The sequence below is a fragment of the Urocampus carinirostris genome, chromosome 14 (genome assembly GCF_059441175.1).
Source record: "Urocampus carinirostris isolate Australia breed hairy pipefish chromosome 14, RoL_Ucar_1.0, whole genome shotgun sequence".
Classification (NCBI taxonomy): Eukaryota; Metazoa; Chordata; class Actinopteri; order Syngnathiformes; family Syngnathidae; genus Urocampus; species Urocampus carinirostris.
In genome coordinates this window covers 33,766,709-33,791,328 of record NC_142362.1, presented here as the reverse complement: position 1 = coordinate 33,791,328, position 24,620 = coordinate 33,766,709, and the positions used below count along the sequence as shown (strand labels likewise).

The 24,620-nt window shown below is 38.7% G+C and overlaps 2 protein-coding genes and 1 long non-coding RNA gene across 6 annotated transcripts in view; 2 read left to right on the top strand and 1 right to left on the bottom strand.

The window, feature by feature from the left end:
• Nucleotides 1-9,084, top strand: part of LOC148353235 (collagen alpha-2(VI) chain-like) — a 19,583-nt gene extending 10,499 nt beyond the window's left edge. For both annotated transcript variants that reach the window (XM_088352280.1, XM_088352279.1), the window contains exons 17-28: nucleotides 352-414; nucleotides 504-566; nucleotides 632-694; nucleotides 837-887; nucleotides 2,260-2,358; nucleotides 2,475-2,537; nucleotides 2,612-2,647; nucleotides 2,725-2,770; nucleotides 4,021-4,173; nucleotides 5,215-5,670; nucleotides 5,733-5,771; nucleotides 6,768-9,084. In XM_088352280.1, the coding sequence (XP_088208406.1) occupies nucleotides 352-414; nucleotides 504-566; nucleotides 632-694; nucleotides 837-887; nucleotides 2,260-2,358; nucleotides 2,475-2,537; nucleotides 2,612-2,647; nucleotides 2,725-2,770; nucleotides 4,021-4,173; nucleotides 5,215-5,670; nucleotides 5,733-5,771; nucleotides 6,768-7,366 (1,731 nt within the window). In that variant the 3' untranslated portion in view covers nucleotides 7,367-9,084. The remainder of the gene's footprint in view (nucleotides 1-351; nucleotides 415-503; nucleotides 567-631; nucleotides 695-836; nucleotides 888-2,259; nucleotides 2,359-2,474; nucleotides 2,538-2,611; nucleotides 2,648-2,724; nucleotides 2,771-4,020; nucleotides 4,174-5,214; nucleotides 5,671-5,732; nucleotides 5,772-6,767) is intronic.
• LOC148353233 (DNA repair protein Ku80-like) lies at nucleotides 8,955-24,620 on the bottom strand. Of its 3 annotated transcripts, none has more exons than XM_088352281.1 (21): nucleotides 24,523-24,620; nucleotides 24,159-24,272; nucleotides 21,110-21,293; nucleotides 20,986-21,034; nucleotides 20,603-20,725; nucleotides 17,510-17,692; nucleotides 17,190-17,304; nucleotides 16,848-16,986; nucleotides 16,464-16,576; nucleotides 14,654-14,716; nucleotides 14,442-14,579; nucleotides 13,873-13,960; nucleotides 13,591-13,721; nucleotides 12,689-12,888; nucleotides 11,643-11,745; nucleotides 11,473-11,542; nucleotides 10,137-10,246; nucleotides 9,900-9,996; nucleotides 9,625-9,692; nucleotides 9,476-9,550; nucleotides 8,955-9,293 (listed from the first exon to the last, which is right to left on the bottom strand). In XM_088352281.1, the coding sequence occupies exons 1-21, from the start codon at nucleotides 24,535-24,537 to the stop codon at nucleotides 9,279-9,281; spliced, it is 2,193 nt and encodes a 730-aa protein (XP_088208407.1). In that variant the 5' UTR covers nucleotides 24,538-24,620; the 3' UTR covers nucleotides 8,955-9,278. The 3 variants fall into 3 exon arrangements, with proteins under 3 accessions (XP_088208407.1, XP_088208408.1, XP_088208409.1); XM_088352282.1 differs by having other exon boundaries at nucleotides 9,900-9,950; XM_088352283.1 differs by lacking the exon at nucleotides 24,523-24,620 and having other exon boundaries at nucleotides 21,110-21,244.
• Nucleotides 14,495-19,144, top strand: LOC148353234 (uncharacterized). Its single transcript, XR_015852642.1, has 3 exons — nucleotides 14,495-14,589; nucleotides 16,953-17,018; nucleotides 17,600-19,144. It is a non-coding gene; the product is annotated as an uncharacterized LOC148353234 (long non-coding RNA).

The following is a 24,620-nucleotide window of genomic DNA, read 5'->3' as shown; positions in this document are numbered from 1 at the left end:
AGAAAGGTTTGATCTCATGACCTCAGAACTGTTCCGCACACACACTAACCACTGCACCGCCATGTTGCCCTACAGTAACATTAACATACTAATAATATTACTTTATTATTACCGGTTGATTATTGGAAGTACTGGTAAGTTAAATACAGTATACTCTCACAAAATCACAAAAACAATCAAAAAATTACTTTAAAATAACAACGACCCAGCTGTGGTGAGCTTTTTCAGAACAAGTCGTAGGCAACTTAGCTGTCCATTCGGGGCACCCTGTTGTCAGCTGGCAACACATTGGAGGCCCCTGTCCTAATCTAAGACATTGCTTTCCTATTGATGAACCTCTTTCATCCGAAGGGAGAACGAGGGCCGCAAGGAAGTCGGGGGCGACCGGGAGAGGACGGACGTGAAGGTGCAAAGGTGAGACACCCCAATATATATCATTTTGTCAAATATGATGTCACCTTGAGGTTAATAGATAAAATATGACAGCATTGTTTCTGTTTTAGGGCGACTCTGGACTTCCAGGCCCAAGGGGTCAAGCGGGAGAACCAGGAGAAGCAGGAACAAATGTAGGTTGTTGGGATTGTAATATTATCTTAATCGTCCTATTATATCAACACTGGATAATTTGCAGGGCACTTCGGGAAATCCAGGAGACGATGGTCCAAGAGGAGACCCAGGCTTCCAAGGACCAAAGGTGGAAGAAATTAAATTGTGTTGTACATCATGTAATTGCTTCAAAATTCAGGCACTCCCTTAATGGGATATTCTACAAAAGTTTTTTTTGTTTTTTTAAACAAAAAGTTCACCACTATAGCTAAAAATATTTTTCTCCTTAGGGTGATAAAGGGAGACAAGGATTCAGCTACCCTGGACCAAGAGGACCAACTGTAATGTTTTCTTAATATTACTTATCGTATTTTTTCATGTATAACGGGTACATTTTAACAAATAACTTAAAGCTTGGGTGGGAGTTATACACGCAGTTTTACGATAGTATTTACTACTGGACTTGTGCAATGATTGATCAGTCGAAACATATTGTTGACCAGAATCAGAAAACATTGGATCCAAGGGGATTCAAACCCAGATCGCAACAGTGAGAGCGGAGAGAAAATCCTAACCACTAGACCACCATACAAAAATACATTAGATTGTATCTCATGAGGACACTATTTTTATTCACAGTACCAGAAACAAATGTAAAGAGAATGGAAAAAACAGGGTAATCTTAAAGGCACATGCAAAAAAAGAGCACGACGAGGGAAACAACTCTTCGGTGTATATGAAGAATAATTGAACTTTGAAGGACATTAAATAAATATATTGTACATTTTATGGTGGTATTGTGTTTATAGTTTACATCGTCAATAAATGTATGTATTCAACATTTGTCCCCTACAATGCTTAGTAACAGCAGTGTCTGAAACTAGTAACAAAAAGTTACCGGACACCAGGGCAGGCCTGCCCCACTTTTCACAACTTGAAACACAATAAGACAACTAATTGCAAAAAAAAAAAACATTGTTGCAAAGTATTAATGATTGATAATCAGAATATATCACAGAACAACACTTTAAAATCAAGTTTTTTATAAAGCTACTCATAAGATTCATTGCACGTATGACATCGCTGTTTTCCATCTGCCATCAGTATGTACCTGTATTTACTCATCTTCATTCATGCAATGTTTGCGTTGCGTCGTCAGCTACAAGTCACATGAACTCCTCCACGATGTACGTAATGTACGTTTACGTTTTGTAGCGTCATAAATTTGCTTGGCTTCTTTTAAATAGTTCTTCTGGGCTGAGGTTTTCGCTTGATTCCTAACCACTTATCCATTTTTCTTGTGTTCTCTGTGCGTCTACTTTGGAAAACAATATGCAAATGCACAACCTTATAACGCTCGGGAAAGTCCGGAACCACAAGTTATTCCATGCAGGTTTCTGAGTATGCAAATGCCTAACTAAATTCCGAAATTTCCATACCAAACAAAGATTTTGAAATCCGAATAAAGCAAAAGTATGATTTGGGGGGGAAAAAAAAAAAAACGTTCCTTTTTTTTTTTTTTGAAAAAGTTGCCGGCCACCCGGGCAGAGACGTTTGAAGCTCTATACAGAAAATGTACGGTAATTTAATGCAATGACGAGGTGTCTCCAAGTCCCTCAACAGAGACAAGGAGGAAAAATATTTCAAATGCATTCTTTTGTTTGAATGTCTCCACTGGAGGATCCTTGTTCTAGCAGGCTAATTGTTTCTCAGGGCGACAGAGGTGATCCGGGAAGACGAGGACCGAGGGGTGGTCGAGGTGAATGTGGAGCTAAGGGGGAGCCGGGAGACAAAGGTCCACATGGGGAGCGGGTAAGATTCACCGATATGCAATTTGATTTCATTTGCACGCCTACTCCACACATTTTGAACGACATTGGTATTAATTTAGAAATTCAATGAATATCTTGGCTCGTTTTTCAATTTAGGGCGTGTCAGGTCATGCAGGAGAGCCTGGGGCCAGGGGAATAAGAGGAGACCATGGGCCTGATGTGAGTAACATCGAACACTTTAATAGGTGGAACATTTAAGTACTTGGCTAAGTGCTCATACGGTTTGTGTACAGGGTTACCCTGGACCAATGGGCGATCCAGCACTTACCGTAAGTACATCCTGGGGGAGGTGTTGGGGGAAATTTTTTGAACACCATCTCTTCATGTAGTCCACCCAAAATTGCAGGATTGTGACATCATGACTTTCATCAGGGAGACTTGTGGTTGCTGTGGTGAGAAAATCCTCAATTTAAAACTTACGAGTAAATTCCGGACTACAAGCTGCTTTTTTCTATTTTATACAGACTGTGACTTACAATACAATGTGGCTTATTCGTTTTATCTTATTAATTTTTCCCCTCGGGTCGGATGCGGTTGGTGGCGATTTCGGATGAGTACCAGGCTTTCCCGCGGATTTGGTGCAGTGCATCTCTCGCCGTGTCAGCTCGGCCGGCACCAAACAGCTGACTTAGAACTATTTCGGAGCAGGAAAGAAACTGTATAATCAAAACATAACATCGCGAGGGCCCACACTGGCTGATGACGCAATGTGATTTCTGCTCAGTGCTCTGAATGTCAAAGAGAAGAAATTCAATGAAGCCTGTGCAAACAGCGGGAGTAACAATGACCTTCTTTGTTGGCCAAATGCATCGTCATCTAATTGGTGAGGCACGTGAATGGATAAAAGGGATTCCCAATATCTCTTATGAGTAAGATCGTAATGTTGGCAGAATCTGCGGGGAAATACATAGTAAGGAAAAGTAACGATTGTGCTGCGATCGAAACACTCGTTTAAGGACTCTGTCATCAGCTGTCAATCAACTAGCAAAGCAGTCAATATTAGTTAAATGGGCTTTAGCACTAAGCAGGAGTACGACAAAAACAATCTAAAAAGAAAACTCAATGTACTGTACTGACTACAATTCAGGAGCCCGATTTGATTTTTTTATGTAGTAGTAGCAATACTTTGTCTCCTAACTTCATTATGTGCGCAAGGGATGAGAGAGCTTAAGATCATGCGATTGACCAGGACCGATCCCGCCATAAGTATAAATACATTTATAAATAAATAAATATCTACAAAAAAAGCCATATGAAAATACAAAAAAAAAGAAAAAATGAAATTTTATCCAAAACAGTACTTTGAGTTTTGTTTTGAGAACGTTTTCGTCACACTACTGTTGGGTTGATTAAGACTGACAGATGCGGACACAGTTTGCAAACGAGTGTATTAATAGCGGCACAAAGTGTTACTCTTATGTACTAGACATTTCCCTGCTGATTTTTTAAAATGTAAGATATTGACATGAATGAGTTCATTTTTAAGCTAACGTTTTAAAATCAGTGCAGCTTATACAAAGTAAAAATTGAGTTTCTTTCTTAAATTTGCGCGAGCGTTTTTTAATCAGGTGCATTCTGCATTCCGGAATTTACTGTACACATATTTTAGCAGACTAAAGCATTTGTTACATTTTTTTCCTAGACTGTGAGAAGCGCTGTGGTGCTCTTGACATCGTGTTTATTATAGACAGCTCTGAGAGTGTCGGTCTGACTAACTTCACCTTGGAAAAGAACTTTGTAATCAACACCATTAATCGTCTGGGATCTATGGCCAATGATCCTGCCTCCCTAACTGGTAAAAACTAGCATTTCCTTGTAAAATATAGAGTAAAAGGTCACAAGACACAAGTGTTGACTATAAAAGAGATTTCATGTTGCAATTAAAATCCTGAATCTTAAATGAGACCTCATGGATTACCACATTCAGGGTTCGTACACCCTTTTCATGGCTAAATTTAGGCCATTTTTAGGGACTTTCCAGGCCATTTTTTCAGTTTCTCCAGTACAATTAAAAGATTTACATGTGCATTTTTCTATCTTGTGTGTGCATTTATCAGGACTTTTTCTTTTACCAGTAAATCTCAAAATAATTTGCGTTTTTAAACAATTAAGTGTGTAAATACTTTTGAGACAAATTTGTGATGGTTAAAAATGACGGTAATATGCAGTTTACATTTTCAGTTGCAGGAAGGACTTCCCATCACAATTTACAAATGCCATCTTAATTGTTTGTAAGATCTAAATGTCCATAATTGATTCACAGTCCTTGCACTAACACACAATTTATAGTGCCCCGATTAAGTGGAAGATGCACCTGGCTTCTTGGGCGCGACCTGTACGGGTTGATGACACTTCACAAGACGATGCCTTACAAACTAATGCCAGCTGCCATTAATTACAAGGGGAAAATAAATGCAATGGCAAATCCACCCGAGAGAAGGGTCGGTTCATTTTTAAACTCACTTGTTTATATATATATGTATATATATTATATAAATATGCGATTGGCTGGCAACCAGTTGAGGGTGTCCCCTGCCCACTGCCCGGAGATGGCTGGGATGGGCTCCAGCCCCCCCGCGACCCTAATGAGGAAAAGCGGTACGGCTAATGAGATGAGATATTATATAAATAAAACGTATATGTGTGTGTTTTCGTATGTTTATAATGTTTTATTTATTACGTCATTTAATGCTTGATCTACATGGTCAGACTGCCGATAAATATGGTAACAATTTCAAGCACATCATCCAAAATTCAAGCACTTTTCAAACCTTGAAAACACAACATTAAAATGTAAGCATTTTGAAGCAACTGAAAACCCCTGCATTTTTTTTAGGAACAAGAGTTGGAGTTGTCCAATACAGCCACAACGGGACCTTTGAAGCGATCCGTCTTAATGACCCCGACATTAACTCCCTGTCTGCTTTTAAAACGGCGGTGAAGAAGCTTCAGTGGATCGCCGGGGGCACCTTTACCCCATCGGCTCTTAAGTTTGCCTATGACCACCTTATCCGGGACAGCAGGCGAACTGGCGCCAAAGTTTCGGTGGTGGTGATCACCGACGGTCGCTTCGACCCTCGTGACGACGAGGATCTTCTCAAGTATCTCTGCCATGACAGTAAAGTCGAGGTGAACGCCATCGGGGTCGGAGACATGTTTCGAAAAGCCCAGGATGATGAGATCCTGGGATCTATCGTTTGCGACAAGAAGGATCGTGTCACAGGAATGAAGAATTTCGTTGACCTGGTTACGGAGGACTTCATCAACAAAATGCAGAGTGTGTTGTGTCCTGGTGAGTTCAGGGTGGCAATCGAACATTTTTCAGTGTTTTAACACATTTGTTTTGTGTTTAAGATCCGGTTTTTGTGTGCCCTGATCTTCCGTGCAAGAGTGGTAGGTCAATCATTAATTCAACAAGATTTTGGGAAGTTGTGTGAAAATTAACTCCAATTTTGCTTTAATCAACTGATTGTAAAATGGAGCACCGATCCTGCCATGTGGAAATAAATGTTTAAACAAATATGTACAAGAAGAAAACAGCACTTGAGAATTTTCAGCGTTTTTTTGGATCACACAGTACAGACTGCCCTTTTTAAGATTTTTTAAATGGTTTCAGCTACAATGTGGATTTTAATATACTTACAGTTTTGGTGGAACTGGATATCAGTACTGCCTTGACACAGTAGATCACCACATTTTATCAAATAGACACAAATGACTTTGTTGGGCAAATCTTGTACAGTTTTGAACTGGTTTTATTTCTACCTCACAGACATATCGTAGTAACTATAGATGCATTATTTTCCAGAACCCATGGAGTTAAATGTGGGTACCCTAAGGTTCCATTTTAAGACAGGTACTTTTTAATCTGTATATGTCATCAGGAGACACTAAGCCAGTTTCCGTAGTTAGGCAGACGACACCTAGATGAACATTGTCCCCTGATGACACAAGTCTTATAGATACCCATTTAAAATGTATTTTAGATATTAAGTCAAAGATGGCAGAGAACTTCCTACAGTTCAACCAGGACATAACGGAGGTCTTAGTCATTGGTCCTGAAAGTCAGAGAGAAACTTTTACCCCCCAAAATAAGATTTTAGACCTACGGGTTGTGTTTAAAATGTGGGTGTTGATTTGGACTGAGTTCAATTTTATTCCAAATATCAACATTATAACTAAAATTGGGTTTTATCAACTCAACTCCTATTTCTTTTTCAGGCAAACACAGAGGTGCTGATGCATGATTTTATATCCTCTTGTGTAGATTATTGTTATGACCTGATCTCCAGTCTTCCCAAAAAGATTTAACTTTTTTATTTCTGCATATGGCAGGATAGGTCCTCCATAATTGTAGTCGATGTTAAGCAGAACCTGTCTTTTTTTTAGAGCCAGATGTCGCTCCATGTACCCAACGACCAGTGGATGTTGTATTCCTGCTCGACGGTTCCGAGCGCCTCGGTGTAGACAACTTTCGCCACGTCCGTGAGTTTTTACAAACAGTGGTGGAGCGACTGGTACTAGCCCGTAGTAGGACGGATCGTCTACGAGCTCGCCTGGCTCTTGTACAATACGGCAAGGACGGGAAAATCGACATGGCTTTCCCTCTCACGCACGACCGCGCCCTCATATCTGACGGCGTGGCTCGTCTGCACTATCTGGACTCGTCGTCCAGCGTGGGGCCGGCCGTCGCCCACACTATTGGCAGAGTGCTTGGCAAGGGAAAGACTCGCCAGACGAGACGCCTTGCGGAAATCGCGTTCGTTTTTATAACAGACGGCATCACAGACAGGACAAACCTGGAGGAAACAGTGCGTGTCATGCGTAGGGAACAGGTTGTCCCCACCGTGATCGCGGTGGGAAACGATGTGGATGAAGAAGTGTTAACGAAGCTGACCTTGGGAGACGAGAATGCCATATTTAAGGCCAAACGCTGGTCGCAGTGGCAGTCAGGCTTGCTTGATAGTTTTATAAGATGGATATGTTAAAGACAAACTCTACTAGAAAAATGAACCTAGTTTAGGTAATTCCGAATTCTTAAACACACAAAACGTGAGGAAATCATACGTGGTTTTCGCACAAGATCTATATATATTTCTTTGGTATATTCTAATTAATTTCTCGTCTTTGTCGTCTTGAGCTGTGAAGTCATCGGAGGAACGCCAGAACTCTGGGATAACTGGGAACCAACAACGAAAAGCAGCAAAGTCTAAAGGCTGGGAATACACAAACCAAGGAACACGGCAAAAGCCAGACAAAGTTATACCAACCACGATTTGTGGGGCCAAGCACAACCGAAAAGCTACCTAGAAACCAATGGTATGCAATTGCTGTTAACTGTACCGTATTTTCCGCACTATAGGGCGCACCGGGTTATAGGGCGCACTCCCAAAAAATAGTTTTTGGTCCTTTATCTTCCATAGATAAGGCGCACCGGATTATAAAGCGCTATAATGGGATCGTCAACAAAACAGTCAGATGATTCAGTCAAACTGATTACCCCCTTAACATTCCCAAATCTTGCAAAGAAGCAAATACGTGTCGTAGACACGTGCGGATGCGGTGTCCGTACGATGTCACTCAAATGCATCATTTCAAATATCATTCGGAAGGTTAAAGTCTTGGGATTCAAGAAATGCCAACCATTCCTTAGTTTCTATTTTCTTTTTCGCTCGCAACTTTACAGTGCATATGACAAACACTTGGAATTGAGTTTCATTCACTCAACTCATCACAGCAACATCAAGATCGTTCTAAAACAAGATACCGGGAAAATATAAAGCCGCATAGCTCACCTAAGTTCTCACATTCAATAATGATACGCAATCATGGTCTTCTTACAACCGTGAGTGTAGTAAATCCAGGAGAGTAAAATATTTACAAATACAGACTAATGAAACATGTTTCTTTATGGCGTAGTTTAGCAAACTTGCTATTCAGTCATCTTTTTCGGCCAATTGCAGGGTTTGTTTCGGCCCTCTAGCCTATCCGAGGCTCCGAATAACTTCAGCCAATAGCGATCAATTTAACGGATGATTGACACATCTTTTTCGGCCAATTGCAGGGTTTGTTTCGGCCCTCTAGCCTATCCGAGGCTCCGAATAACTTTAGCCAATAGCGATCGATTCAAATGATGATTGACACATTGGTTAGCCAATGAAACGCCGGTATATAAATCCCAGCATACACCGCGGACTACTCCACGTTCGGGGGAAAATCGAGTCGGCGGCTGTTGCGTAAGTTGCGAGACCTTGCGATTTAATATTGAGCCATATATAAGGCGCACTGTATTATAAGGCGCATGGTCAGCTTTTAAAAAAAAAAAAGAAGACTTTTAGGTGCGCCTTATAGTGCGGAAAATACGGTAATTGCTGCCTGTTTTGGAGTTTGCCTTACAAGTTGTTTAAACGGGATTAGTCATTTTGAAAGTACTATGTTTCTTCAATGATGTCACAGCCTAACAGCAAACTAGCCAGTGGCCAGGTAAACTTTGAAACTAAATTTCGAGTCCAACGGCGCGTGAAATATTTTGTAACATACAGTATTTGCATAAACGTCAGGGAGGAACATTACACGTTCTGTTTGGCAATACCTTTAATGTATTTTGCAAACACATGTACTATATCTCCTTGAGTCTTGTACATCTTGTATCCGTAGCAACCCAGTTCTATATCTACAAACAATAAATCATGTAGGATTATAAACATTCTGTGTCCTGTCTTTTGTCAAGTCCCAGCTGTGTTTTTAAGACCCCACACAAAAAGATTAGTCAGGCTAAGGTCATGTTCTGTGCAGTGGTCCTCCCAAGCACCCATTGGTCTCCTTTCAGAGGCGGAACAATGGACAGATAGACCCAAGGGTTCTGCATTTTTCCTGCGGAGGCTCTCTTCAGCTTTTTCCTTACATGTTGTCCAGCTGCACAGGAAGAGGGGGATAATCATTTGAGAGTTGATATCAACGATAGGAATAAGCCTGAGCAATCAGGGAAACTTTGAAAAATATCCAGGATTTTTTTTTAAAAGAAGCTTGACTCAAAAGAGTGACCTAATGTTTCACTGCAAAAAAATAGGTAATTTAAATATAACAGAGGCATTTACCAAGTCGTCAACATCGCCTGTGTCATCGTCCATTGTCATGTCTTGCTCTTCACTTTTATCATCGCCCAGCAGAAACTGTTGATGGAGTAAAGCTTTGTCAGAAACAAGGACAATCTCAGGGTCACCGAGAAATTGTTAACTTAGGTCACCTGAGCAGCTTCTGTTTTAGAAATCGAGCTTCCTTCCACCTCATCCTGGCCAATAAGAGATATGGAGCCTGAAAAAGCAACAAAGTATTAACTCTAAAATAAGTAAGCAGGGATTGTATCAATGCTAAAAATATTCCTGTAGATCTCGCTTCTGAAAACTGTAAAAAAAAAAATAATAATAAAAATAATAAAAAAATAAATATATATATATATATATATATATATATATATATATATATATAACAAGGCAGAATGAATAAGCAGGCTTTGCATACCTTGAACAAGCAAGTCCCAAAAGACACCAAGCCCCCTGCTCGTGATGCTTCCTTTGAGGGAGCGGAGATAGCTATTATAGAGATCAGCCTTCCCCAACTGTTCATACAAAAACATCAACCATTCTAAAATCCTTCAGACACTGATAATAGAGCACACAGACCATCAACGACATGTGTGTAAAAGCACTGCCATTGGTTGAAGTTGTAAGAATTAGGAAACAGTCAATGTTTATTTACCTTCACAGACTGTTCTCTGAAGGCCTGGATACAGGTGATGCTTTTCATGTAGTGCTGTGTGTTCTTGTTGCCAAGCAACTGCTCTATCCGGTGAGTCAGCTGCTCGCAGGCTGGGTGGTGAATGGCAGCAAATTGGTCATCATACACAAAGAAACTAAATTTGGTCATGACCAGGGCCAGTAAACTCTTTCTAAAGGTTAGTTTCAAAACAGGCATGCATTTGTTGACCTGACTTATAAACCCAGGTCAGAATGCTTAGGTCATCATTGACAAATGCTTAAAGTGGGCGGTTTCTTACTGTGTGTGGGACCTACAGTCATTTTCTACTTTGTTATGACACAATGTTTTTTTTTTTACAATATTCATTGGAATGATCAAAAAACAACAGTAAACTTACTTTAAAATGTTAAATAATGACCTATAAACTGAGCAAGTTCATTTAAAACGGACTGAGCATTTTCCACACTTAACGGCGCACTCGATTACAAAGTGCAACCCACAGAAATAGTCTTTTAGTCATACATAAGGTGCACCAGACTAACGGGTGCATGAAATTGAGACTAGAATAAGCTAGCGTGATAAAAGTTGGGCGCTTATGGCATATAATAGTGCAATGATTAATCAGTCAATAGGTATAGATGATTAAAAACTGCTAAACATTGTTTGCAAAAGGATCCCGGATGGCAATGATGGGGGCGCGACACTTTTCCACTAGACCACCAGTGGTACAGATGACACTAACCTGTCGGTTTGATATTAATACGTTTGGAAAAGAGCTTATATTGAATTGTGTTCACTTTGTTTTCCGTTTCTGTCGTTTGCAACTTTTTGATGCACAGGTTAAACAGTCTCTCCACTCCTTCACCTATCAGGATGCACAATGCAAATCAGGGTTTCTGGCACCTCTAGTAAAAAAATAGTGTGATAATGGGATAGGCTCTAATGCCTTTTCATAAGTCACCTGTAGGTCTAGTGGTAAAGTGGTGGCGCCCTCACTGCCATGACCCAGGTTCAAATTCCATTGCATAGGATGTATTGCAATTTGGGACAGCAATGATTCTTGAATTATCCATGATTGCTCAAATACAGAGGTATACCGTAAAAACTTGTGTCATAACGCGCACCTCAAAATACTGTATGCAATCAAATCTTATCAACGGTATTATGCAATATATAAGGTGCACCGAGTTATGAGGCACACTTTCAAATTTCTGGACAATCTGGGGTTTTTAAGGTGCCCTAAAGTCTGAAAATACGGTACTTGGCATGAAAATTAAAGTTCCCAACATTGACCATGACCTTTTGATGAGATATGAACAAGAATCTTGGACCTCACCCCCTTGGAATGTAAGTGTTTTTTGCTTGATAAGGATACTGAAGTCACGTGCGGGATCAACGCTTCCCACCTGGATAAAAGGACAAATAAGATTGAGAATAATGAAATGTAGAACATAACCACTCACTCATAGCCAAGCCACGCCTTGTCTTTCCCACCAAGCTTCTTACCGAAGTAAGAGAGCCTTCAGAAATGTCAGCCAGATTAAACTTCTCTCCCTCCTCCTCCTCTGCCGCATCTCCCTTTGCCTTCTTAGCATCCGGCTGCTCAGAGCTGACAGAAGAAGGGGTCAAGTAGAAGGCAATAAAAAGTATAAAACGTACAGTGATCAACCTTGTGCGTGGGGCCTAAAAATGAGCTTTGGGCAACCCCACATCTAACTTCATGGGTTCTGGAACAACATGCATCCATGTTTACATTTTGTAACAATGACAATAAAGGTATATTCTATTCTATTCTATCCTATTCTATTCTAAGAAGCGTCGGTCGGTGAAGTTGAAATAAAACCGGTTCAAAACAGTACAAATTATTCCCACCATGTTTCTGAGTCTATTTAATAAAATGTGGTGATCTGCTGTGTCAAAGGCAGCACTGAGATTCAGTAGTACCAGAACAGTAAGTTTGTTAAAATCCATATTCTACCGGATATCATTTAAAATCTTGAAGAGGGCTCTGTACACTGCTTGATTCTGGAACCAGACTGAAGATTCTCTAAAATGCTTTCTTCTAGAAAAAGAATACAACTCCATTTTTTTTCTAAAATCTTCCTTAAAAAACGGTAATGAGAACTAGACGGTAATTGTTTAAAATCCTAGAGCTGAATATTGTTCTCAGCTCAGGGATGCTGCTGGAAATGTGAATTTCCCTTTGGGGATGAATAAAGTATCTATCTATCTATCTAGCTAGCTAGCTCTTCTTCAAAAGCAGTCTCACTACTGCCGTTTTTTTATGCATTAGGGAAAATGCCTGTCTGAAGAGAGCAATAGACTAGATTTCAAATCTGTTCCTCAAAGAACCCAGAGAATGCTTAAAAAACAAAAAAAACGAACAAACAACAACAAAAAAAGAGTGGTGGGAACTGTGTCCAAAAGGCAGGTGGTTGGGTTTACATGGGAGAAAACTCGACCAAGTGTCCTTGCGTCAACCAAGGCAAAACCCTTCAGTGTTTCCTCTAATAAAATCGATTGGGCAACCTTTCCAAAGAAATCGGACTTACTCTTTTCCAAAGATCTGAGCACTCGTCTTTAGTTGCTTCTTCTTTTTCTCCACCACTTCGAGGGAAAACATCTTCTGTACGTTTTCTATTGGCACTTGAGAGCGCTCCTTGATGACATCCGGGCGGTCCAGCAGAGCTGCCAGCCATGGTTCAACTGGAGGAAGGGCTGTTCCGGGGTTGACAGCTCGATGGTGCAGGCACTAAGAAAAATTGGTTGAGAAAATTGGATTGCAGGAAATCATTGTTGGTCAGAATAACATTCGAAACGACAGTGTCTAGGATTTTGTGCAATGAAGTAGTAAATTTATCAAATTCAACAATCTTTAAACATGCACTGTTCATAGCCTCAAAGACCACACTCTGAAGGCATACTATTAATTACTTTTGATTATTATTTTGAGTGAGTGAGCATGCAAGCGAGCATTAAAGCAATTATGACATGCCATGAATGGCTAGTAAATCGAATAATTAGTTCAATTAAAGATTGTACACAGTGTCAATTAAAAAATTGATGGTACCCTGATATGACTGCTACAAATTAAAAGTCTTGCTATTAACAAGCTGACAGCCAATCCACTTTGAGCCATAGTTTCCACAGGGACTACCGTAATTTTCAATTTGGAACATCATTTTCTGATTACATTTCCCTTATACTCCCAACATTTCAAAATGAAAATAAAGTTAAAACTTTTCATACATTTTCTGTGGAAACTCATAAAAAAAGAGCGTAATAAGGAAATTGACCAACATAAACAGCCGAAATTCTCTAATGCCAATCACTTAAGAAGACATATTCCATGTGTACTTAAGGCAGCTTGAGAAAACACATAATCTAAAACTGAGAAAGCAGAAAAAAATATTATTCTACCCAGATTTTGCTGACATGCAAAATAAGACCTTACCTGAAAAAGCCTTTGGAATTCTGGGTTGGGAATGTGGTGGACTTTGAACAAGTCCTTTAGCTCTCCATTTTCATCCTTCTCCTCCAGCATCATTGAATCTATGAGAGCATCGACGGCCTGCAGCTGTGTGGCTGCAGCGTGGACACAAAGTCATCTCACTTTTATTATTTATCTTGATTACATTGATATTAACCTTGTTCACATAATTTTATATCAAATCAAATGGAATATTGTTGGCTCAACACTCCAAACTTTATGAATAAAGGATAACACAAAACCTACTTGAGGGGGTGAATTTCTTGCTGTTTAAAGAAGGATAAGTGAAGTGTCGGAGGTCTTCCATGAATGGCAACTGGACATATATTAGACACTGTGGATAGCGATATGTTTGTTATTTCACAAGCTTAGTGTTATTTGAATGATTAAAACATAATTAAGATCACTACAGAAAATGTACCATTTACTTTTTGGTAATTTTATTTCAGTACGTTTTCCCTAGCCTCATTGAGAGAAATAAAATGCAAGCTTTTATCAACTAATTTAGAATTCCAAATTAAAACAGATGTACACTGCATACAGAACAATATTTTAAAATCATGAATTATGTATAAAGGTGCAACATTCTCCATAGCAACTGGCTTAACACTCATAATGCATTTTTTTATTATACTTGCAGGAGTATTATAAAAGAACTGGTTTGATATGCCTAATCATTTCTATAAATATACTGATACTAGTATCACTGGACACTACTGTTTTTCATGGTGACAAAACGATGATGTAAGAGCATTTCAAAAAAAGATCAATCACTATTGATTAAAATGATAGCGATTAATATGCTATGACATCACCTCGTAGTTCAGTTTGATGCAAGGGAAAGCTGCTCCTATTTGAGGGTTGCACCGCCGGTCGTAGGCATACCGAACAATGGCCGCCATTTTGAGTTCATCCAAAGCACGGACGAGAGCAGAAAGTGCCACCCCTGCATGCTGAGACCAGGTGAAAGCCATCCATATTGACATAGTCACAGCGTTAGATTTACTATATGTGCTGTTGAACAAACCTGATCATGAGCTGGTGCAAAGATCTTCATGGTCTGCGTTCCCATGAAGAAGTGATTAGGAACCTGCAAGCAGGTCAAAATCAAAATGAACAGCACTCAACGTGTAAACAAATAAAAAAATATGAATATATATATATACTGGACTGTCTCAGAAAATTAGAATATTGTGATAAAGTTCTTTATTTTCTGTAATGCAATTAAAAAAACAAAAATGTCATACATTCTGGATTCATTACACATCAACTGAACTATTTCAAGCCTTTTATTATTTGAATATTGCTGATTTTGGCTTACAGCTGAAAAAAACTCAAAAATCCTATCTCAAAATATTAGAATACTTCCTCAGACCAAGTAAAAAAAATAATTTTATAACAGCAAAACAAAATCAAACATTTGAAAATGTCCATTGATGCACTCAGTACTTGGTCGGGAATCCTTTTGCACGGATTACTGCATCAATCCGGCGTGGCATGGAGGCAATCAGCCTGTGGCATTGCTGAGGTGTTATTGATGCCCAGGATGCTTCGATAGCGGCCTTCAGCTCATTTGCATTTGTAGGTCTGGTGTCTTTCATCTTCTTCTTAACTATACCCCACAAATTCTCGATGGGGTTCAGGTCAGGGGAATTAGCGGGCCAATCAAGGACAGTGATGCCATGGTCAGTGCACCAGTTACTGGTGGTTTTGGCACTGTGGGCAGGTGCCAGATCATGCTGGAAAATGAAATACTCATCTCCATAGAGCTTTTCAGCAGATGGAAGCATGTAGTGCTCTAAAATCTCTTGGTACACAGTTGCATTTACTCTGGACTTGATGAAACACAGTGGACCAACACCAGCAGCTGACATGGCTCCCCAAACCATTGCTGACTGTGGGAACTTCACACTGGATTTCAAGCAACTTGGATTTTGCTCTTCTCCAGCCTTTCTCCAGACTCTGGCGCCTTGACTTCCAAATGAAATGCAAAACTTGCTTTCGTCTGAAAAGAGGACTTTGGACCACTCTGCAACTGTCCAGTGCTTCTTCTCCATAGCCCAAGTCAGACGCTTCTTCCGTTGTCTTGAGTTCAGAAGTGGCTTGACCATGGGAATACGGCTATTGTAGCCCATTTCCCGGACACGTCTGTGAACTGTGGCTTTTGATACCTGGACTCCAGCTTCAGCCCACTGTCTTTGAAGCGCCCTCAAATTCTGGAAGCGGCTCTTCTTCACAATTTTGTTAAGGCTGCGGTCATCTCTCTTGGTTGTGCAGCGTTTCCGGCCACATTTTTCCCTTCCAACAGACTTTTTGTGGATATGCTTTGAAACTGCACTCTGTGAACAGCCTACTCTTTGAGAAATTTCTTTTTGTGTCTTACCCTCCTGATGGAGGGTATCAATGATGGTCCTCTGGACAGCAGTCAGATCAGCAGTGATTTAGTTTACTGAACCAAGCTGAGTGTTTTTAAGGCTCAGGAAACCCTCGCAAGGTGTTTCGAGTTAATTAGATAATTCAGGTGATTAGTTGAATAGCCTACTTGTATACTTTTTCATGATATTCTAATATTTTGAGATAGGATTTTTGAGTTTTCTTAAGCTGTAAGCCAAATTCAGCAATATTAAAATAATAAAAGGCTTGAAATAGTTCAGTTGATGTGTAATGAATCCAGAATGTATGACATTTTTGTTTTTTTAATTGCATTACAGAAAATAAAGAACTTTATCACAATATTCTAATTTTCTGAGACAGTCCAGTATATATATATATATATATATATATATATATATATATATATATATATATATATATATATATATATAATTAAAATATACCAGCTTTTGCTCCGTAAAACCCAAGACAGCAAAGCACTTCCCATCATGTTTGTATTTCATTTGCTCTTGATCCACTTTGGAAAATGGAACAATATCACTTCCATAGCAAAAACCTGGTGACATGTAAGAATTCCATACATTTAGAGAGATTTGATGATAGAAAACCATACTTCGATTATGTGCAACCTCTGACGATTAAAGTGACGTCTGACTGTATGCTTAAACCTTTTTGTCATAATATAACTACCTCTAACACATGAACATTTTCTGAGCGCTAGAATTTAATTTGCAATTCAAACTGGTTGAATTTAACTTGTATTGTTACTTATATATTTATTTTACATATTTTAAGAACAAAATTCTAGAGAATAAGAAAGAAATTACCTTGGATTATGTCATCCTTCTGTACCTCCGTCTCATTGTCATCATCCATACAGTATACTATCTCTCGCTTCACATGGTCTTTCTCATTGCTCTGTGCATCCACAGTAATCCACGATTGTTTCAGCTTCTCCTCTGTCACCTTATTAACACAAGCGGCACTCATAAAGGCAGGTAAATATCTTCTTCCAAGAACAGCTCACCAGTAGAAAGGTTAGATTTAAACCTAGCAATCTGAATGAGCTCAAGTTGACCTTACACACAACTTATTTTTGATCAACACATATTCCAGTTACTTAATGTGATAGATTTATGGGAGTGTAAAGTGCTTGCCAATTCACGTACAGCTTTGTAGCCAACAATGGGAATGGAGAGAGTGCTGCCGATGGTCAGCTGACAATTCCACGCTGAGGGTTTTTTCTCAATGTGCTTAAACATGCACAGACCCTCAATAGCACTCCTGTGAGTAGGTGACAAAACAAAATCGGTCTCTGAAAATTGACCAACCATTAAATTGAACGACAAACTAAATCTTCTGTGAGTATTTTAGCTTATTGTCAATAAACAAACACATACTCTCAACTAAGTAACTCTATTAGCATTCCTACACTGGGAATGTAGAATAAGCAAATATCTTCATTAGAGAGACCATATCAGTCATTCACCTGAGTGTGTAAATCTGATCGAGACCGTCTTGCTCATCCATGCTGAGCATAATATGTTTGACCAATTTCAGTCCGTCCCTTTGCTCCCAGGACAAGCCTTTGCCCGAACCTCTTAAACTGGGACCTCCTCTTCCTGCATCGCCTGCTTCATCCACTGAGTCATCTTCAGCAGCAAAGGGTAAACTACAATGTCCAAAAAATGGAAAATTTAGTTCAAAATGAATTGATAGTGGTCAAAAAATTTGCTTGAATCTGATAATATAATTTAGTAACACACACTGAGAATCAATTGCATTCTTAGATGTGAGGTAAATGGTAACACCAGTAGATATAGTTTTTGCAATGTACACTTCATGTCCATTAGACCATATGATGTGGTACATAGCCAACAATAGGAGTTCCAGATACCAATAGTATCAGCTTTTAGGCTTTATTAAGGGTTATGATATCAAGTAGGAATTTACGGATTTTTCAGGGCCGATACTGATTATTTGTATTAAGAGGACGATGATAACTGATATTTAAGGCCGATATACATTTGCTGTAAAATCGTATAAATTGGCGTGACAACATTTTAAGAATGAAAAAGAAAAACAATATTTGTTATAATTAAAACATTTACAGTACCGTAAATTCCGGACTATAAGCCGCTACTTTTTTCCCAAACTTTCAACCGTGCGGCTTATTCAGTGATGCGGCCAATTCATGTAATTTTTCTAACGCCCGCCAGCGGCCCTCGAGGACAAAAGGTAAGATTTAGACTGCAGCTTCTTAGCTTGTGCACAAATTAAATTAGCGTAGTCATATTCTCATCATGCAAATTGCAAAAAGGAAAGGCACATGACGCAACTGTCAAGCTAAACGCAATCGAGCAGTTCGATATAGAAGGAAAAAGAGCTACCGCACGCAAACTTTTACAACGTGAGCGTGATGCTAGCGTGTTATCGAATAAGGGAGCATGGGACGACGTCTATGTGACAAAGTCTCATTCCCATACTGAAGGTCGACGACTTCGATGACGTCAGTTACAAGGAAGAAGATGAGGACGGTTTACCGTGCTTACTAAAAGTACAATATGTTTTTTTAACAGAGCTGTTTACTGTGTTGCGAGCGTGTTGCCAGTAGTGTTTTGCTACCCTTCACAGGCACGGTTTGGGATGAAAGTTATAATGTTATTATTAAAGCTTTGAAAACTCTCGGTGTACCGTCTTTCTTTGTAAATATGTGTAACCATGTATAATATGTATTTGCAACTGTATATTATTGTAATGTATTTATTTTAGAAACATATTCTGATGTTTTGCATGAGCAAATGAGAAAGAAGGGGCGAGGCAAACGCGGGCTGACGGGAAGTGGAGCAAAGGTGAGACGTGTTTGTGGACGCGGCCGACAATAGTGGATATATATTTTTCCCACCCTTACCTTTGGAAATATACACTTTTTTTCTTGGATTACTTTCAACGGGCACCCGGACTCTGCAGGTCTGCATTAAATTTTAAGTACGAGTATCATTTTCCGTTCATTTTGCCGGCTGAGTTTTTTGGACTGTGTCGGGTATGGGTTAATTTCTTGTTTGCTGGTAATAACATCATATTGTAACATAATATTGTGAATGTGCTTGATTGCTGTTGTGATTGTCATGATTGTTTTTTTTGTTATTAGTGTCAATAAATTTGTTCAAACCAAAAATTTCGTGTTTGTATTGCGTTTTTTCAATGTGGGCGCATGCGGCTAATATACAGGTGCGGCTTGTGTATGTACAAAATTGGTTTCCTCCCGAAATGTAGTGGGTGCGACTTATAATCAGGTGCGCTCTATAGTCCGGAATTTACGGTAACTATATTAGAATTTCAACACAACTGACATAACTAATATTTTACTTTCACATGACTAATAAGTGTGATTGTTCATGAGGGGAAATCCAATAAAACCAGGGTCTCAGTCACAATGGTGCACTTGTTACAGAAATGAGTAAACAACTAAGTACAATAAACATGTATTAAAATAAGGCTACTATAGCACACTACAAACACTTTTTGGGGGGGCTCAAGCACCCCCCAAACTCAACCCAAAGGTTATAGCATTTTAAAAAAACTCTTTTTTTCCATAATATAGGACCGGAAAAGCTCATCTATGATGACAAAGCTAGGTAAAAAAAATAAAAGAAGAAAAACACAACAAATATATGAATATTGCGAATGTGAAAAGTCTACATAAATATGAAAAGTATTCTTGATAGCCCTAACTTTCATACCAGCCTGACTGCGGACGGTTAGAGTGGGGACTTTCTGCTTCAGAGGCTTTGTCCCCGGTTGCTTATCCAATTAGAAGGTGTTGGGTGTGTGGCGTCAGAGACAGAAGGCAGGAAAGGAAAAAAAAGGCACAGCTCGGCGTTGAGCTTAATCGGCTTAATAATAGGCCGATGCCGATATCTGTCAAATTCCCAAATATCAGTACTAATAATAGGCTCACCTGGTAATAGGTCAACGTCTAATATTAAACCTTCTGGTAAGGGTATATTTTGATTTTTAATGAGTCAAAAAAGGCAAATATAAACATCAAATTCAAGTCCGTCCATGTAAGATGTAGTCAGACTTTTTAATTATATTCTTTGAGACTCAAAACTTTCCACTAACGCCATCAAATGTATGGAATAACAACATAGCTTTTTGCAAACATCTGAGATTTTTTTCCATGCTAGTCAATAAGAATCTCGCCTGTAATTTTACATTTGGGCCATATCTGGCAGTAGTGATTTCATTTTTTATTTTTACACAGCATAGATAAAAAAATTAAACCTAGAATACAATCGAATAAATTGAGATGTACTATTATCTTTTATTATATTTTGTAATTTTACATCACATCTACTCTACAAGAAATGTGTGCTGCAGTAATATTGTCTCTCATAACGCATGGCACTCTCGGATAGAACGAGGAATATCACAGCTCTAGCAGCACCAACTGTTTTTTCTACCCCCAAGAAAGAAACGGGGTGTGGGGGGGGGCTATTTGAGGCACAGTGTTTAATTATTCAAGTGGCATCTGCTGGAGTCGATGCCTAATCGGAGGAAACATAATGTTATAACTTACAAGAACTGCAGCGTAATATCAGCTTGTCTGAGATTTTCAACAATGACGTCCAGTTGTTCAGAGTCTGCTTTAACACTGAGGTCACTCAGAAAATAAATGTTGAGTCCATTATAACGTCTCCCCCTTAAAAAAAATGAAAGCAAAAATAATATTGATATGAGTTTGGAACTGCATTTCATACACCTTATTCAAGTAATATAACTCTATATAACACGCTACAGTGGGCATTTGCACGTCACACTGGGTATTTGTATATTGTATTCTTTTGGCTTTATTATTGTACTGTTCTCAGCTCAGGGATGCTGCTGGAAATGTGAATTTCCCTTAGGGGATGAATAAAGTATCTTTCTATCGATCTATCTAATAAAATACAATATACGTACTTAATGCCTCTTTGAAGAATATCCATGCTGACCACAAGAGCATCCAACCCTATTTTTATAGGTTGAGGGAGATATATATATAACAATTCAATATATAAATGTTTCAATACATCTCAAAGGATACAATCGGCCTGTTGATTCTCCGGGTGGACCTGATTCTCAATCTCCTCCAAGAGTTTAAAGTCAGGGACCATAAGGTTGCGGTGAACAGTGATGTTTTGGTACTGATCATCTTGAGCCAACAGGTTTTTGGTCGAATCTGTGCCAAACAGAACCAACGCCAATTCATCCTCAACTTTGGCAAAAACCTTTCAAAAGGAATTACAGTAATTAGTATTAGATTGTTGTGATGGTGCTTTTAAATATTTGCATTCCATTAGCTCACCACTAGACAATAGGAAAAATACACACCATACATTTTAGTATGCTAATTTTGGGAATATGTTTAAAAAATATATGATTCTGTTTTTTCTAATGTGTGTTAAAACCCTTAAATGATAAATATTGAACAATTTTGCCATTTAATTGTATTTTGTATAATTGTTTTAATAAAATATTTCAACACACATTATATTTAATAATAGTTTTTTAGTCCAAAATGCATTTGCTTGCCCAGATTACAGTGAGAAATATTTTACTTCATTAAACGTCAAATTCTTTGGCCATTGTTAACAAATTCTCGGAACTCACGTGTAATTACTGGCACCGAATTTGGACATTATGGGATAAAAAAAATGAAGAGTGGAAACAATAAAATCCGCAGCTAAAAAGAGAAACAACTAGTATATCTACATCTTGCAAAACTGGAAGGTATTTTAACAAATTGAATCAGTAGTACAGATACTTAATCTAGTCAAAGAAATGACAAGAAGTGTGACAAGTGCCTTTCAGTAGTACTCGTAAGAAAAAGTGACATGATTAAAGGAAGCAAGAATCCTTAACATGTCTGTAAGCAACGATTGGAAAAATGAAGGAGTAATACAGATATATAGTGTTTTTGTGTTATTTTCAAATGTTTATTTAAAAGCTTTCTTTTAAAATAAAATCAGGGTGACACAGCAGATGACTGGGTAGCATGTCTGCCTCACAGTTAAGAGGCCCAGGATCAATTCAGGCTACCGCTTCCCTTTGTAGAGAGAGCATGTTCTCCCTGTGCTTATGTGGGTTTTCTACGGGCACTCCGGTTTCCTCCCACAATGGAAAAACACGCATGGCAGGTAAATTGGTGACTCTAAATTGTACCTGGGGATGAATGAGTGTGTAAATGGTTGTATGTATGTCTATATGTGCCGTAATTGGCTGGCAATCAGTCCAGTGTGTCCCTGCCCACTGCCAGCTGGGATTGAATCTAGCACACCCACGACCCGAGTGAGGCTAAGCGATTCGAAAACGAATGAATAAATGTAATGGAATCCCCTCCCAAAAAAATTTGAATCTGTTTTTTTTTTTCACAGCAACTGTACAAATTTAAGTTGCTCTGGGCTAACAGGTATCCCTTATCGATTTGGACCTGGGGGTGGGCAGTAACGGAGTACATTTACGTTTAAGTTTTGGCAAATTTGGTACTTTTAGGAGTATTTTAAAACCTCTATACTTTTACTTTTACTTGAGTAAATTTGTGAAGAAAAAACAGTACTTTTACTCCGCTACATTAGGCAATATTGAAGTCGTTACTTCGTTACTTAACAAATTCCCTCCACGTAAGTACGCGTCTGTCTTTATTATGACGGAGACCTCCGCCAGCCTCTACCATGTTTTACCAATCAAAAATAGCAGCTTCGTCACGAGACCATGTTATACTTCAGCGGGGGAAAATTTTGTTTATGGATGAAAGGGCGGCAGTAGTTCAGGAGGTAGAGCGCTCGTCTTGGGATCAAGGGATCCCAGTTCGAATCCCGGCTCGTCCGTGTTACATGTCGAAGTGTCCTTGGGTAAGACACTGAACCCCTGATACCCCCAATAAGCAGGTTAGCGCCTTACATGGCTGCAAGGCCGCTATTGGGAAATGTGGAGCACATTGTAAAGCGCTTTGGGAAGTCATTGACTTGAAAAGCGCTATATAAATGCAGATCATTTCATTTTCATTTCATTTCATGAAACACATGGAAAATGTCGCTAAGCATTACAGACTATTAAAACACAGAAGAGGAGCACCCTGGCCTCACATCAAAAGTATTTACCCCTTTAAAAGGGTGCCAAACACCAGCTACAATATGCAATGTCTCCTTTGTTTGCTTAAACGAATGGAGATTCCTGGATTAAAGAATTCAACATCGAACTTGAGAAAACATGTAGCCGTCAGTGTCCTAAATTCTAATTTTAACTTTACTTTGGTTTTATTTGTTATTTATTACTTGCTTGTTTTATTATTGTTTGATATTCTGTGTACAGAACAATTGGGTGTCCCAAAAGCTGCTTTGAAGTAAAAGTATTATTATCCTTCTTTTATTTTAACATTAAATACGTATATATGAAGGCTTTTTTTACGGTGCTGTAAGCGTAGTGCATGTAAATTTAGCCTCCAACACACATATATACACATACAGATATACATATCCATATATACACATCTATATCCATATATACACATCTATATATACACATCTATATATATATATATATATACACACACACACACACACTACTACCTGGTGCTACATGAAAAGCACCTAACTTTACGTTCATTATTTTCAGCTACTTTTAAATTAAACGTTTTTTTTGATTGGATGGACTTTGATAATTTGATGATCTTTTTTTTTTAAATCAATAAATACAATGTTGCCACAGTTACTCGGTACTTGAGTATTTTTTTCCACTTTAACTCAAGTAAGTATGACTAATTTTACATCTACTTGAGTAATATTATTATGAAGTAACTGTACCTTTACTTGAGTAAAATTGTTGGCTGCTCTACCCACCTCTGGATGGACCTATATTTTATACATTTATTTAATAAAATCCTCCAAGGGAAAAAGCTTGCTTGAGCTGTAATCGTTTTAGTCACTCGGGGTTGACAGATATGCGATTGATTTGGAGGTTTTACGGTTAGACCTTTATTCTTGCACTTGTTGTATAAAATGATCGAATAAAAAAAACAAACGGGGAAAAAAACACATCTTTTTTAGTTTGACCTATGCACATTTTAGTCATTAGGATTTGACAGGAATGCTTACCTGACGTTGGACAAACTTTTGAATGACTTGTTTGGCTAATTTAAATGGAGAATCTTCACCCGGTACCGAGTTGGACATTGAAAGTCCAACATCCATACACAGCACATGGAATGACTGTAGCACACAAAAAAATATAGTTCAATTTTTTTCTATTGAACATTGAATGACAGTTTATTATTTTGATAGTATGAATGGCTTCGCAGCTTGCCCCTTGGACATGTCTGGGCATACCCCTTTTACTTTGTGAAATAGATCATGTATTTTGAAAGCAAACAAAACACATTTAAAATAAAGCAAAATACAAAATGGACAAAAGGCACATTTATGAATAGTAAGTAAAACATTTTAATATGAATGCACTTACCTTTGTTTTGGACATGTTTCCCTCCTTGAGAATGTGCAACCTGATCGAAGGTCCGGGTGAAAATAGCCTATCAATCCGGATACATTTGTTACTCCTGC

Excerpts from the sequence above, each read along its gene's own strand:
- LOC148353233 (XM_088352281.1), bottom strand. Across the intron at positions 21,294-24,158 it reads AAAAGTTTGTCCAACGTCAG|GTTTTTGCCAAAGTTGAGGA; the intron begins GTAAGCATTCCT and ends TCCTTTTGAAAG. Across the intron at positions 9,693-9,899 it reads TTGGGACTTGCTTGTTCAAG|GCTCCATATCTCTTATTGGC; the intron begins GTATGCAAAGCC and ends TTGCTTTTTCAG.